Raw genomic sequence first — 16,293 nt, forward strand, 5'->3', positions numbered from 1 at the left:
ATAATAAAAATGAAACCCTTCTAAAGGAATGGAAAGAGAGGCACCTTCGTACTCGTACGTGTGGGAGTATTTGGGGACATACAGTACCTCCTCCCTCTCACCTCTGGGACGGCCTCTTATCTCCAGTTTGCGTAACGTGCGTAAAGTTTTGCAGTAGTAATACTTTCATGGCAGGCTGCAGGAAACAGCAGGATGACTTTCTTTAACGTCATGTTAATTTGATCTCCGGTTCTTTCTTACCGGAGCAGAGTGATTTCATGGAGGAGCTTGGAGCCACTGAATGTAAGTAAATTTCCCATTTTTGTTTATTTAGTTTTTGCCTAGAGGCTATTTGTCTCTCTTTCCCTCCAGTGTTAGTTCATGTCTCTCACCTCTGACTTCATGTCTTTATTGAAATGTGGGATTTCTGACTTCGAAATGTCTTTATCCTCTGAGCCGTTTTTTATAACGATAGATCGGATCGGATTTTGTCCATAATTGAATGTGGTGACACTTTAATGTGCATGTTTTATGATTAGAATATATATTTTGTGACAAATTTCATCTATATTTTTTTTCAAAGAAATGCATTCAAAGTGAAAACATGATCTTTTTTAACTTGCAACAGTGGATTTCTTGTGGTGAGCAGCTTAAAGTGAATGAACGACTCAAACTTTTGCACGCGTTGGTTTGTTGAGAAAACATTTTTGATGGCAAAACAAAAGCAGTCGAGAGTAATTCTACAGATAAGTCTGTTTTGTTTTGTTTTTTTTGTAATGATTGTTTTAGATGAAGTTTGCTGTCATGCCATTGAGGTTCTGCCTTGCCAATCCTTCTTATCAACACACTGCTTTTTTGTTTTTTCCAGATTCCTGATTGCTTATCTCAACAGCTCAAGACTCCGACCAAGTGGTTGAGATGCAATGCAGCCTAAAGGTCTGTTCTTTCAAATGGGAACACAAGCTGCTCTGCTGCTGTTGGTTTGGCTGGCTTAACTTATCTCAGTTATTTCTCATTAGAGGAATTTATTTAGCTTGGTCGTCTTCGTATTTGTGCTTCTAATGGTTTTCTTTCTGGTTAAGGTAATCTTGCACTGCCATCGACATAAAACATTGAATTGCCTATTATAGCAATAATACATTTGATATAGCTTTAAACTAAACTGCTACTATTAAAGAAGCAGTCTGTTTTACACACTTTATAATACTTTTGACAAAAAAACAATGCTCTAAGAAACTGTTGTCGGATGATGAAGTTTTATTCTGGAAAAAATCCACTTATGTAACAGCACCAATGTCTTTTTATTTCCAGTCATGTTTGTTAGCTTTCATTAATTTGTTGAAACTTGTGACTTAAAAAAGTGACTTCTACAGTTGTCTATACATTTGATGAAGGACAGGAGTGGAGCTTTTTCTTTTTCATTGTTTTTTTCATTCACACATTGTATCCTTTGTTAGACTTGTGACAGAACAGCTCAGCCAATGAAAAACTAAGGACTGGAGTTGGGAATTCAAACTATTTGATGACAATCTGCGTCGTGTTTGGCTGGAGCAATGACAGTCAGCATGAAGAAGCTGGAGGGAGGCAGAAAGGTGTCAGAGGTGAAGACCCCTCCTGAAGGAGGCTGGGGTTGGATGATTGTTGCTGGGTGTTTTCTTGCCACCATCTGCATCCGGGCAGTGACCAGGTAAATTTACACAAGTGTTTATCTGTGAAATTGTCTGAATATCCAGACATTTTGTGACTTTAAAAATCCAAAGTTACATGTATTTTTTGCCTGCTTTTTGTGAATGCAGTCAGAATTGTGTGACATGCAGGTATTATGTTTACACTTTATTACATTCAGCATTGATACCTTTAGTTAAGACTATCACACCCTGCTGAGATGTTCCAACTTTGTGAACATTTGACACAACTGTAAGCTGTTGTTTTGCATTTGTCTTCTGCCATCGACATTTGAACTTTAAAGCACACAAGTAGAATAAAACAGAGATTTAATCAAGCTGTATTCTTTGATTGCTTTATATACTGAATTATGTTATTGACTCACTATAACTGGAACATATGATATCAGATCATCTTCACTTTGAATGATAGTTTTTGTGATCAGTCTTTGAAACCTTTCAAAGACTTTAATCTGCTCTGGTCGGGCGCCATGACACATGGGAGTAACTTTTCTTTGGTTACACAATAGATAATAAAAGTCGTAAAAATTAAGGTCATGGAGTACAACACTGTTGGACAGGTGGATATGAATGACAGCCATAAACTGGGAGACTTAGATTAATTGATCGAGGACACCCAGCAGTAAAACACAATGTTTATACTTAACACTTCGAAAGGAGAGGGTCATTTCCAAACTATGTGTAGATGTCTGTTCACAGCCTTTATACACTTGAACTGACTCATTAAATGGTATACTGTTTTAAGGTGTTGTAAACAAAAACGTGACAGACTGACAAAGCAAATATGAACAGTTTATGACCTTTTTTAAAGCTTTCTTGTTTTTGATATTCTCTTGGGGAAGTGCCGGTCAGAATCATTTTCCCAAGACAAACAGACAACACATTTACATCAAATCTTAATGTTTTAAACCATGTGAAATCGTGTTATCTGTCCCTTAAAGTATTCACTAAACCTGGCCTCCATCATTTCCAGGTGTGTTTCCATGTTCTTTGTGGAGTTCCAGCTGCACTTTGAGAAAGATTATTCAACCACCGCATGGATCCACAGTCTGGTTGACTCTACCACCATGCTTTGTGGTAAGATTGTCTGTTTCATCTGAAAGCTAATCATGCTGCATTTACCATATTGAGGAAGAACAGTGTATAATGTGGATGTGTATTGCTCTCAACTTCAAAACAATCCTGTTTGTAAGCTTTAAGATTTTATAACACACGCATGCCAAACCCTGTCAGAGAATAAATTCATTCCTTCCTCAATCAGTGCAAAATGACTAATCCACATCGTTTCTCCAGCTCCTTTGGGTAGTTTCCTTGGCAACCGTCTCTCCTGCAGAGTTACAGTTGCCCTTGGAGGTCTTTTGTCCTCTGCTGGTCTGGTCCTCAGCTCCTTCGCCTCCTCACTGGAACATCTGTACATCTCCATGGGCATCCTCACTGGTACACAGACAACTCACCGCCCGTTACATGACATTAAAAAGGATTCCTCAACATAATACTCGAGGAACTTGGAAGACAGAAAGATTAGCGATTAGCATTCTAATGACTTGAGTTACTAGTTTGTTAATTGTCCCACCTGACATCATCCTCTGTCCTTTATTGTTTAAACAATGACAACATCAACACTCTTCAAGACAAGAATGCATAACCTCTTGTATCATTTAGTACAGCATTTATTGCAGGGTGTATCAGGGAATTTACATCATCTAGCGACGACTTCTTCTGTCATTTACAGGTCTCGGCTTTGCTCTCAGCTACACACCATCTGTAGCAATGGTTGGGAAGTACTTCAGTGACAGGAAAGCTCTGGCCTATGGAATCGCTCTTTCCGGTAGAAACATCCTTACTCTTGTTTTTAGTTGTTTACTTGTTATTTAAACACCACTTGTCCATCTTCTTTCTTCTACTCGTACTACTTCCTCTGTGCATGTTCACAGTCCAACTTGAAATTCCTTTATCTGTACCTCTTTTTGACTCTCCTCGCCCATCAAATCCGGTTTCACCTCATCCTCAGGTAATGGCATTGGGACCTTTATCCTGGCTCCTGCAGTCCAGCTGCTTATTGAGCGCTACTCCTGGAGAGGAGCTCTGCTTGTGCTGGGAGGATTTGTTTCCAACCTGTGTGTGTGTGGCGCCCTCATGAGGCCTCTTGGATCAAAAGGAGGCGAAAGGTAATCCCTCAGCCGCACCCGCACTGTACTGAGATGTTTCTTTTCAGAGTCTCTTATGGCTTCTTTTTGATTATAAAAGAACTTAAACGAAAGTTAATCTGTTAAGTTAGACTTCTTGTTTTAACATTGCTATTGTTTTTTAATTAAATGAACAATGAAGAAGCACGTTATTACAATTCTAACAGGATGTTTTGCATTCTTCATCAAACACATTTTTAGTTATCTGTTGAGAGACTTCCTTCCTAATGACATTTTTGATACATGCCTATTGATCTTCCAAATGAGAAGATTGATACTAATGTGCATGCCGGTGCGCTTAATACTAGACTCGAGCAAACTAGCCAGGTTAACTCTATCCCTCTGTTTTTAGCTTTGTTCTGAGCTAAGCTAAATGTGTTCTGTCACTAGCTCCGTGGTTAGTCCACTTGCAAGTAACTTCCACGACAAACTGACTCAACATATTAATCCTGGAAGTCATGCACCATAGTCAGTTTCTTGATACCTACCTCTGTTTTCTTTTATTCTCTAAAGGATATCGGAAAAAAATACGGCAAACCCGGAGAAAGATTGTCTGACAACAAGGCTGGATTCTAAAAGCACAAAACAAGAGACCTTGCTGGGAGAGATCCAACCCTCAAATCCCCAACTAGCAAATTGTTACATAACTGAGGACTTACAATGTATGACCTTGAACACGGGAAACGATCAAAACGCAAAGAAAGAAGATTCAGGTCTCACAGAAGCCAAACCATCGGATCCCCATAAGTTGGATCATGCCGATAGCCCTTTAACCCAGGCTTTATTGAACACAAAAACCTCCTCCAGAAGTCGCTTCCTCTGTCTCGTGTCCTCAGAGGAGTTTGGATTTCTTCTGTTACCAGACTTTCTGTTTCTGTCTGTGTCCCTCCTGTTTCTGGCTTATGGTTGCAGCACTCCAGTGGTTTACCTGGTCCCTTATGCCCTCAGTGTGGGGGTGGGTTATCAGGAGGCCGCCTTCCTCATGTCCATATTTGGAGTTAGTGGCATTGTGGGTAACATCACCTTTGGCTGGATCACAGACAGAAAGTAAGAGGGACTTGAAAGGTGTAATTTTTTTGTGTGTCAGCATTTGATTAATGCCCAATTCTAACAGAATAACTTCCTTTTAGGTTTCTGAGGCGCTATCGCATGCTGGCCTACATGGTGGCAATTGGCATGGAAGGCCTCTGCTGTATGTGCCTCCCTCTCCTGAACTCCTTCTCCCTCCTGCTTATGTTTTCCACAATATACGGGTACTTTGACGGTGCATATGTGGCGCTTATCCCAGTGGTGACCTCTGATGTTGTGGGCTCTACTTACATGACCTGCGCTTTGGGTATTGTCTACTTCCTGCATGCTGCCCCTTACCTGGTCAGCCCACCATTAGGAGGTAAGTGCAATTTATATTCAAGTTGATGGCTCAATTCATTTTTTTTCTAGATTGCAATTATTACACACTAACCTTTCACAGGGAATTACATCTGCAGATTTTGTACTAACAAAACTCTATTTTACAAATCCCCCATTCCAAAACAGTGTGTGTAAAGTCACTTAATTGAGTAACATAAGGAGGGAAGAAATCCACAATCACCTTTCAACTTTGTAATGAAGTAGGGATGTGCATTGAGAGTAAGGGCGCATATACTTAACAGTAGGCATCCTAAAATATTTAGAAATTAATTTTAATCTAAAACTACAATATTTAATTTCTGTAAACGTTTGTTATAATGGACATTAATTTGGCATGGTAACACTAACTCATTGTTAAAAAAGTCGGCGCTCAGTGACTTGTGACACCCATCTTGAGCAAAGCACCAATGGCAGGAGGAGTTTAATATAAAATTAGCTTATCCAATAGAGATATTATTTGGTTTTAAATGTAGTTGTAGTTTACTTTTTTCAAATGGCTGTGCTTCTGTGTCCCCCTATAACTCTGACGACACAAATATTCAGTCAAGAGCTTCATAACATTAAATCTCCCATGCTCACATTGTTGAGAACAAAACCAAGCAGATGTCATTCAAAACATTCCCAAACTGTTCTTGGAGTGGTTTCAACATCAAAAGTATTATTTTTTTGTTTGGATGCATTTTAAGTTGCTTAACTTCGATCTATAATAATTAGGTTTTTCTTTTCGTTGACATGTGACACATGTTCCCTGACTTCTGTCTCCAGGTTGGTTTGTCGACAAGACAGGAAACTATGCAGCCACCTTCATCATCAGCGGGACTTCCTTCATGTTCAGTGCTGTGGTCTTAGCAGCTGCCATGTTGGTCAAACACTGTCAGAGGAAAAAATCTAACTTTGCTTCACAACTTTAACCCAGTTCCACTGCTGCTTCTGCTCAGCACAGCATCATGTGAAGAAAATATTTTACCCCTCATGCAACATGTGTATCACCACTTTGACGGTTTACAAAGAAGGAAGGAAAGGTGATCTTTTTTTAAAGTTGCAGTTGTTGTGTTTGGAGTTAAAAAACCCAACGCTCAGAAACATGCAGAGAAACCAAAGCTTTCAAAATCAGTGCCTGTTTAAAAAGTTATGACTCTAAGAGATTGTATTATAATGACTTGTTATTTGTACCATGTTACTTTTTTTGTAGAGGATTTATTTGTAAAAACACTTCTTGAAATAAAGAAAACTCCTCAAACCAATGTGTGAGCTGGTTACTATTTATGTTCCTGTAAAACCCAAAGTCAGGATTGGGTTGATAATGATACTGAAGGCAGCAGTTCATATTGTGCAGGTGGAGCTGGAGGCTGCAGGTGGAGCCAATGGCTAATGATTGTTGCTGTGCAAAGGTCTATCCTGCTTTTCGTGGTTTTGTTGGTTTTTAAATGTGTAATCTGATATGAATCATGCACCAAGAGACCAACCATGAAAACCTCTACATTTGTTTATAGGGCTTATACATGTGTCCGCTTAAACAGTCAACACACACATTAAGCAAACATATGCATGTTACAGTTGTGTTGTGTTGTGTCTGCTCTGTGAGACGGCAAGTTTCCACCAAAAAGAATCCCATTCTAGCTGCATCTGCCCACACACGAAGCACTCCTCTGCTGCAAAACACTGTTGCATGTTTCTCTGCATCCTCATATGTGGCACATGTGTTTGTCACTTGTATGTGTATGGTTGGTGGCTGGTCTTGGTTAAATCCTGTCTTGTACCTACAGTCACCAGTAGTTGTATACCTGTTGTTTGTTATCAGCTTTTTGTACTCCATGTCGTCTTCTTTAACTTTTTTAGTCTACATTAACTTCATTCAATAGGAAATCAGGCGGAAAATAAAAACAGCATTTTTTCAGAGGCGCTGCTTGTCATCACGCAAGGCAGGCAGCTGATTGGGGCCCCTGGCCAGTAATGGGCCCCCCAACGACTGACAAACTTTAAACCACAGCATTGCCCAAAAATGCACACATTTTGCAATGACAGCAGGAAACCTCATTGCAAAATGTGTGCATTTTTGGTCAATGCTGTGGTTTAAAGCCTGCCCCAACTGACAGCCCTTACTCTCAAGCCGCGCTTGTATTGGGTGCGTTATTGCTGTGAAAATAATAATGGACGCTGAATGTTTGACTAGAGCTCCAACAGACCCTAGAAGCACCCCTAAGTATATTCATTTTAAAGCAATCCAAAAGTTCATCAGTCAGTGTAGTTAAGTATGTAGCATGTAATCTTGTGTTTGTGGCAAAGTGTTTTCTCATTTCTAAAATCTGATGCAATCGCATTATAGGTGCCATTGTGGCTGTTTATTGGTTGACATGCTTCGATTAAAAATGCGTTAAACTGCTCTGAAAAAGTGTGACACGTTAACATTTTCTCTGTGCACTCTCAGTACGGCTGCCTGAAGGTGTGTTGCAGCTTCACCTGAAACCCTCTGCAGCCTGCAGGCAGCCTCTGTGATGGAACACGTTTTTTTTTTTTTTTTTTTTCTGCCTGTTTGTCTTTTTGTTTGTCTTTTTATTCACGCAGAAGTTTCCACTGTGTAGGTGGCTGCGTGGGTGGCAGGCGGAGGAGGGATTTCCCTTGAGGTTGGCATCCCCGAGTGCACAGAAGAGACGAGGACTTCCCCCTACTTCTGTAATGACGTTTATAACCTCTGTGTTTTTCTCCTTGTTCCTCATTGCTTTTCATAAGAAAACTGCATTTTCTTGATCAACAGTCGTACAGGACATACAAATTATAAATAATCCATATATGCATAGTAAGCAAGCATGCTGTATGTATGTCAACATCTCAGGTTCACTCTGTGGTAATGGTTTATCCACAGGGGGGAGACATAGCCAAGTGGATGCTATTGCTGAGTATTTCGACATGGCTACCAAATGTAAGCATGTGATTTTATTTTACATTCTACAAGAATGCTAGAATTAAATATGTTTCTTTAAGATTGTTCTTATAGTGTAGTTAGGAAAAGTCTACATTGTTTCTTTGCCCTTTGCATTGCCATGTTTGGTGCTTGTGTAAATTTACTTAAAATACTTTTTAATGTTCATATACTAATTCAAGCCCAGCCCTTTGTCAATTTGAGGAAAGCCCTGCTATCTTTATGTATGTCAAGAAGAAAATCATAGAATCTAAGATCCAAACCACTGTTTACGTATTTCCATTTAAATTTAAAATGTTTTTCCAAAAATAACCACAAACTAATTCAAAACTTCACAGATGCTGATTTTATGTTAAAATGCTTTGCTCTTTTGGACAGGGACACTGTTAAACTAAAGAAAAGCACTGCTGGTGTCAGCCAGGAAACGTGTTACACACATACATATAGGCGCACACACAATAACACAAGACACCTGCGATTATGGTTTACACTAGATTCTCTCGCTGATAAACTTTCGTCATACTGCAACCAGGTGCATCATGCCACTGTGTGTGTTTGTGTGACCACATCACTCATACACACTTCACTGTGGGAAGACAAGCACCCTCGAAACATGCACTCCTGAGGAAGCTCAGATGAAAAAGACTTGTGTAGATACTTCCACACAGAGTCGCATACTGAAAATGTCAGTGTTCCTTCATGTTCAGTCTAATCTGAAGTCACTCTGTCATCTCAACGTATTCAAATACATTTCAAACATTCTTACACAGGGCAAAACAAAGGAACAACAATAAACACTTAGGAGTGTTATATTTTTTGAAGTAGTCAAAATATTATGTTAAGAGCATTGCTGCACTTTGCTGTATATCAATGTATTCTCATGAAAGCCCCTGTGGACCACATGTGTCAAATGTTTGTCACGAGAGGGTGAACATGTCATTTGTTCTTCATTTAGCTTCTGAACCTTGGAACTTATTCCACATCCACTGCTCTCCCTCTGAAGTTTAACGACTGACTGTAAATTACATTTTTTTGATGAAAATTCCCTTTTATTTTTTTGTTTTAAGTTTACCTAATTTTTAAACTACATTCCCGATAGTGTTAAACTATTTAGAGTCACCAATTAACCGAGCGTGTATTTGGATACATATCATATTTGGGGTTATTCTTATTCAAATGGATCATGTGTGGGGTGTCTGGCGGGGAGGGGGAGAGGGGCAGTTATCTTTCGTATGAACCTAAAAACAGGCAGGGCCAGTTTTAGCCCGACCAACCAAAGGCTAACACATTTCATTCTCTAAATCTATAGCGGTCTTCTTCAAGTTTTTCGAATTCGAGTCTCTTCAGATACCGGACCTGGAGACCACAAGTTGAGCATATAAAAGCTTCATTCATCAAAAGTAGTGAGCACCTCAGCTGAAGGAACTAACACAATCATCAAGAACCTTTTGTAGTGTATTTTCCTGAAGACATGCGTATCTTACTAAGGCTAAGAAATGTCATCTGCACCTACAGTATATGTGCAAGTCAAAAGCTGAGAGCCCTGAGAGCAAAAACACAGGCCAAGATAACAGCTTGGCCTGTACTGTAGAGTCCCAGCTCTGTAAGGATAAACAACAAGTGCAAAAGACTACAGCTCTACTTGAAGGTACCTATCACCCCAATTAGGAGAGTGCACATGGGTAGAGAGATTGATAAGACCTTGTTTTTCAAAACATGTAGATCCGATGACGGACTAGACTGAGTTCAAAGGGCAAATAATGAGGCCATAACTCATAGACAGTCACTATGAGAAAAACAACGGTCCTGAGGAAGGCCTGACAGAGTGACGTCTTTGACCACCAATAAAATCACGCCAAACTAGTAAGATGAAAGACAAAAAAAAAAGGCTCAGAGAAGGTTTTCTCCACGCCTCCACCAATGGGTTTTAAAAGGGATGTTCTGTGTCAGTTCTCCAGCTTGGCAACACATAGCTTTTTGATCACAAACTTTGCTGTCTCCTGGTCTTGACTTTGAGGAGCACTCTCTGCTAACTCTGAAGACTGCTTCTACAAGTCTGAGTCATCATTTAGAGGAGAAGCAAAGTGTTGTGTTGTTGTTGGAGTCCCAGCTTATAGGCTACTTCTGGCCCAGGCCAGAGTATGGGTCTCCTCTTGTTTGACACTATACATTTCTTTATAAACCATGCAAGTGTGGCTTATTAAACCTGAGTTTTTTTCTTCTTCTTTTTTGATTAGACAGTATACTATTCCCCATAAGCTACAGAAGCTCAGAGAGCTGTAAATAGTTGTGTATGTTCTGGAATCCCAACCTGCTGTACTTCATTTCTCTCAGTTTTTCATATCTTTGCTTTTTAAACCAATACTCTGTTAGGCTCAAATTTCTTGATTGTCTCCCACTACAATTGCACACAGCAAGAGGAACATGAAGGACTGTCATTGCTACGTTTCGTGTGTAATTGAATTTATTTACCTGAATGGGTGCTACTAGTTGGGCTAACTCTCAAAAAGTCACATTTTTCAAATTCCATTATCTGTAAAAGTACAATTACCTCATATGTCATCTGCACATGTCGCAACCAGTATCTTAGATTTATCCAACCTGATGTATTCAAACTTAGAAAATAATACATCAAGCTCTGACTGAACACTATCTGATTAACGTACACAGTCAGGGGGAGGGGACTGGATTGTATTTTCCAAATCAAATGTTTTGGAGAAGATGCTTCTCTTAGTTAGAGTACAGTGCTACATGTGGCTTGGAGGATCTGGCTGTGGTATAATTGTACACATTAAAAATAACCCCCTCTTCTGAAATATCACAAAGAACTGTCTGATAAACTGCAAATGCAGCAATAATCTGTAAAATTTGACATGTTACGGTCATACAGTTTTCTCCGAATACTCATTAAAGCGTTGACAAACCTACACAAGTAACAGATGATGTGTTTGTCTCATAAACCGCTCAGTGTGTAAAGGCTTGAATGTGTGTGTGTGTGTGTGTGTGTATGTGTGTGTGTGTGTGTGTGTGTGTGTGTGTGTGGTAGGGCTGGATGATATTGAACAAAAGCTTTAATTGCATAATGCATCATTTTTGTAATGGAAGTTGGACCAAATAAATGCTGTGTTGAAAGATGAGACTGTTGCACATTTGCATATTGCACTGAGATGGTAAAACAAGATATCTAGTGTTTAAATGTTATCTTTACCTTGAGCAGTTGAGTGTGAGTAAGTGTTCATTTAATGGCGTGTCTGAATAAGAGTTATTATATGGGTTACATTTCTATAATTTGTTACTGCTTTTTTACCCCCCTTGTACGTTTTTTAAAACTTCTCAAACTAACCACAAGCTTTTTTTTTTTTTTCCGCACCTTTAAAACCAATACTTTCCAGTCTTTTATCCCCAGCCTCCCACACACATGCACAGACAAACAGACAGACAGAGTTGTTGTAAATAAGCAGAGAGAAAAGAGTCAAAAAACGCAGTCGCAGCATAAAACAAGAGTTGAGTTGAAATAATAAAACCTCACTGTGAAGAAGAAACGACGCAGATGAAAAACAAACAAGCTTAAACAAGAAACACACACAAAGTATAAGGTGTGCTGCTTTGTTGTGGCAGATTTTAGTGTCTTTGCGTCTGGCCTCTGCCTTTTCTCACCTGCTGTTTTATGTTCACCACAAGAGATTTGATTACAGAAAGACAAAGTGAAAATGTAAAGGCGTTTTCAAATTCCTCAGAAGAGCAGCACATACTGTATGTGTTTTCTTGTTTTTGAGACATAACACTTTAGTGTTCCTCTGTGATCAGAGTATACTCAGCAGTATTTATTATAGGATGTATTCTAATTGGATCACTGAAGGAACATTGTGATAGGAGTGTGTGTGTGCTTCTTTAAAAAAAAAAAAATCGAAGAAGGTGTAATCGTTTTCAGGAAACCAATAAAATACAGTATTTATTCCCACGAGAACGTTTGTGTTGATTTGGATTTCCTGCATGCACTACATTCACGTCATTCAAAATGCACGAATCCTCCATTTCTACTTCATTAGCTGTTATTGTACGCAAGGTGAATCCTGTCTGATGTTGTTGCATGTGCAGATCTTTGACCTCCCGTGGTGTTCCTGTTGTTAATTTAGCCCCCTGTGTGTTTCTCTACAGTTACCCTGGAGCAGTTTGCTTTAGCTCTTGAGCAGTGCCTTCCCCGCCTTGCTAACAAAGGTTTGTATGTTTGTGTGGGCAGGTGTGTGTGATGTTATGTGTCTTTCACAATGTACATGCAATGTGCATATGTCCCTGCATGTGATCAGAGTGTGCTGCTTTGGGGGGGGGTCTGTTCTTTGTTGTGTCTAAGTTTGGTTTTGAAGAATTGTATAGGTGTTTGTGTGTGTGAAACCAGTGTTCCATTCCCCTTCTGTCTCTGAGGCTTTAAGAGGAAACCTTAAGTTCTTATTTGAATCAGCCCACTCTTCTCAATGGAAATTTCACACAACAGACACAATTTCACACACATGCAAACACATATGGAACTTGACGGAACATGGCACAAACTTGATTGATGCTTTTTAGAATAGCACCACAGTCTAATAAACCAATACACGATAGCAATCAAAAACAGCCACTGGGTAAACAAACTACCCTCCACTAAAATGTAAATACTATTCACAACTTTGTATTTATAGGGATGTCCAATAACCTCCTAAGTTTCATTTTACAGATGGGGCCCTTCGTGCTCATCTGTCTCACAGAACATACAACACAGCTATTTCATTTTCCTGTAATAAAAAAAAAAAACAATATTTGAAACTCGCCTATAGAAGAACATATCAGAACCATGGAGTGAGAGGGAGTGAGTGAGAAGACAGTCACTCGTGCCTTATTCTACACAGACAAGTTTGACTCACTTTTGTCTTAACAGCTCAGCCAATTGATTGTTTCAGTCTGACATGAAGCCCACACACGCTTTACACATAAATGTTCCACGTGAATAGCCCCCCAAGCTACAACCCGCCTTTCACACTTCCATACTCATCATGTTAATAACATTGTTTAATTTTCGAAATGTTTTTCTTGTATATGTTTGTGTGAGACTAAAACCCCACCAGACCCCTTACAGGGGAAACACCGATTGCAAACGTATATGTCTCTGCTTCTTTCTTCTTAATATCTGCATCCTGCCTTTGAAACATCACATCTTTTAAATTGACTTTGTAGTGGGTTTATTTTGCCTCGCCTATGTTAGATGAGTACTTAACTGTGTGGGCGTACGTGGTGCATGAGAAGAAATAAAGCAAAAACTGAGAATTGTGGAGTATCATTTCAGCTTTTATAGAGAAAGTAAAATCTAATGTTTCCAGTGAGAAAATAATATATTGCCATCTTAAGTTCCTCCAGGACAGCTTGCACAAAAGAAACATTCCCCTGTTTACAGACCTTTGAACAACTGGCCTTTCTCTGAAGAAGGCTTGTTGGAGAAAGCTGTCCTTTGCTTTGTTACTAAAATGCAATGTACCAAATGTGCCCAAAACTTTTTTTTCAGACAAATAATCTTTTTTAAGTTAACTTTGTCTCAGTATTTTTCTGTATAGTATAGCTTAATTTAAATGGATAGAATTTGTTTTTATATCTCTACAAAAGGTCTTCATGGAAGACATTTTGACATGTCAGGTGTAAACACACACAAATGACAGATGGCACAGCTTTATTAAGCTCCGTTAAGCTGCTCACTATGGGATCGTAGGACTCTGCATGCCAGCTTACTGTCATGACTTTCTGGAATACTGAATAGGAAATTAGCTATTAGTTAAGTCAGGAATAATGTCATCATCGATGTAACCATGTATTGCACTTATCCCTTGTGCACTTGTATTTGGCAGTATTGGTCTTGCTCCTAGATCTGAGAGGTACCAGTGCAGCATGCCACAGATTGAGCTATGAAAGCAAACATTGAATTCCCCCCATGGGGACAAATCAGAGCAGAACCTGAATGTGCATGGTATATTACTGACATCTTGCAGACATAACAAGCACACAATTCTTCCTAGAATATAAAATGTGCTGACTGAAGCTGGAGGCTGGGATTGTGGAAGGACAGCAGTGTAGATTTAATGTTAGAGGACCGAGAGACAGAATGGTTTAAATGGAGTGCCTTGTTGTCAGAGTGTGATAATGATTGGTTGGCACTGGGGCTGTTCTCAGATCAGCTGATGGCCGCTTGTGCGCAGGACTACCGTATACCTAACACAGGGCTTCATTTATTTGGTTTTGGAAGTATTTGTAAAAATGTATTAGAAATCACAGAAAAGACCACTTTCAATATATCTACTTTTTGTTATATTTTGCATACATTGCAACATTCTGGTAACATTATTTAGTGGTTACTTTGGATATGAGTTTAACAGGGTGTAGTAAGGGAGTAGTGTCACTGGGAGTCCACAAAACCCAAACTTTATCCAAATGATCCAAAGTTGTGTTTAAGCACCAACAAATAGTTGCAAAAAAAAAAAATTTTTGCCAAAAAAATAAAGTTCAAACAATAAACAAACAATGATAAATGTACACATTTATTTTGATACATAGACTGGTAGATTTTTCTAATTGAGTCAGATAATTTAGACAAAGCTGTGTGCGCATCACAATGTGTTTTTCCACTCACTGCTTTGACCTCATGTGGCAGTTAAGACTCTCACACAAAAACACTTTACAGACCATCTATTAGTGAAACCATGTGTATTTTTCCATTTCCTCTGTTCACACTGAGCCATTCAAGTAACTCACTAACCACACACTTGTATTTTCCAGTCACCAAATTGACTTTCTACTCAAAACACAGCTCCCACAACACTGTCAGTTTGAAGCACTGTCCACTGGCTAAACAATATAACGTGCAGTTTGAGGGGCATATTCTAAAAAAGATGAGTGGAAGCACAACTTTAACTTAAGCCTTATTTCATCAGTGATATGGGGTGCTTTTTCTGTTAAGACTTAGGGCCAGATCCACTAAAGAATTGTGCTACTTTCACTGGCACTAAACCTGTGCAGTTGAAAGGAAAAGATAGCACTGATTCCACAAATCCACATTCCTCTAGCAAAGGGTGAAATGTACGCAAACTGCACTTTCAAGCTGATAGCGTCCTGGGTGCACCTGTCTTAATGGCATCTGTGTGGATTAAAAAACATTCAAATATTCGTTGCAAAATTCCGCCCTTCCTATGCAAATAATCCTTGTTGTAACAACCATCCCATCCTCTCCTGCTTCTCTTTGTCGCCTACGCAAACGTTAACGCATAAGGACAGCTAATTGCACTCATCTGGGGCTAACAGTGGCACAGACAGCAAACTTTACAGCTAAAAGTAACAAAACCGTTCTGCCTTTGTAAGACTCGCACCTCATCTAAATCTGTGGAGAGGTTTTGTACTTGTTACACACAAGGGTGTGAGCCACTGGCACATCTCTTCTTAAGTGAACAGCATCTGTTTGGAAAGTTCATCATGTTGAACAACAAGATCCACCATTGTGAATCTTGCCCAGGTAGTGAATCATCAAACACTCAACACTGTTCTTATTGAATAAGCAAAATGAATCGCCTAATCTAGTTCATGACAGCATTTTCGGTAGCATTCCATCCTTACAGAGTAATAGTCAAGTAAAGGCAGAGTAAAAGTAAAGTGTAATTTCCTACCATGCAAACACAGAACATAGGTGCATGTCAGTGTTTAGTTAGCGACTAGTTGTGGTCCCTGTATTGTGTTCAAGTGTCAGTATCGAAGGTGGGAGGCAGCATATTGACTCTTCTTGGTGTTCAGTATGTCTGTATGCCTGTTAGGTGTGGTAGGGTCAATGTGATGAATGTCCTTTCACCCCAAACAAGAGAACAGAGAAGTGAAGTATTTAATAAGTACACTGCATGCCATGGTGTGTATGTGTGTTTGTGTGCCTCGGAGGGTGTCCATCACTACTGTTTGGTAACAGCAAAGTGAGAACAACTGTACAACCAGACCACTGGAACTGACTACACAAACACAATCACACACATGCTCTCACACAGCACAACATATCCTGTTTTACAGAAGACGATAGAACTTCATAGATAGAGTTTCAGACAAGGTTATAGGA

The 16,293-nt window shown here is 39.4% G+C and overlaps 1 protein-coding gene across 3 annotated transcripts; it reads left to right on the forward strand.

The window, feature by feature from the left end:
• Positions 1 to 1,431: 1,431 nt before the first annotated feature.
• On the forward strand, positions 1,432 to 8,359 carry LOC306835866 (monocarboxylate transporter 12-B-like). Of its 3 annotated transcripts, none has more exons than XR_013780703.1 (9): positions 1,432 to 1,666; positions 2,638 to 2,741; positions 2,958 to 3,101; positions 3,397 to 3,492; positions 3,676 to 3,832; positions 4,364 to 4,897; positions 4,981 to 5,240; positions 6,026 to 6,282; positions 7,843 to 8,359. XR_013780703.1 is itself a non-coding variant. In XM_079362643.1 (8 exons), exons 1-8 carry the CDS (start codon positions 1,533 to 1,535, stop codon positions 6,169 to 6,171), a joined length of 1,575 nt encoding a protein of 524 aa, XP_079218769.1. In that variant the 5' UTR covers positions 1,432 to 1,532; the 3' UTR covers positions 6,172 to 6,500. The 3 variants fall into 3 exon arrangements, 1 of the variants encoding a protein (XP_079218769.1); XR_013780704.1 differs by lacking the exon at positions 7,843 to 8,359 and adding an exon at positions 7,159 to 7,255; XM_079362643.1 differs by lacking the exon at positions 7,843 to 8,359 and having other exon boundaries at positions 6,026 to 6,500.
• The last annotated feature ends 7,934 nt before the right edge of the window (positions 8,360 to 16,293 follow it).

Source organism: Symphodus melops (assembly GCF_947650265.1).
Source record: "Symphodus melops genome assembly, chromosome: 15".
NCBI classification, from domain to species: Eukaryota; Metazoa; Chordata; class Actinopteri; order Labriformes; family Labridae; genus Symphodus; species Symphodus melops.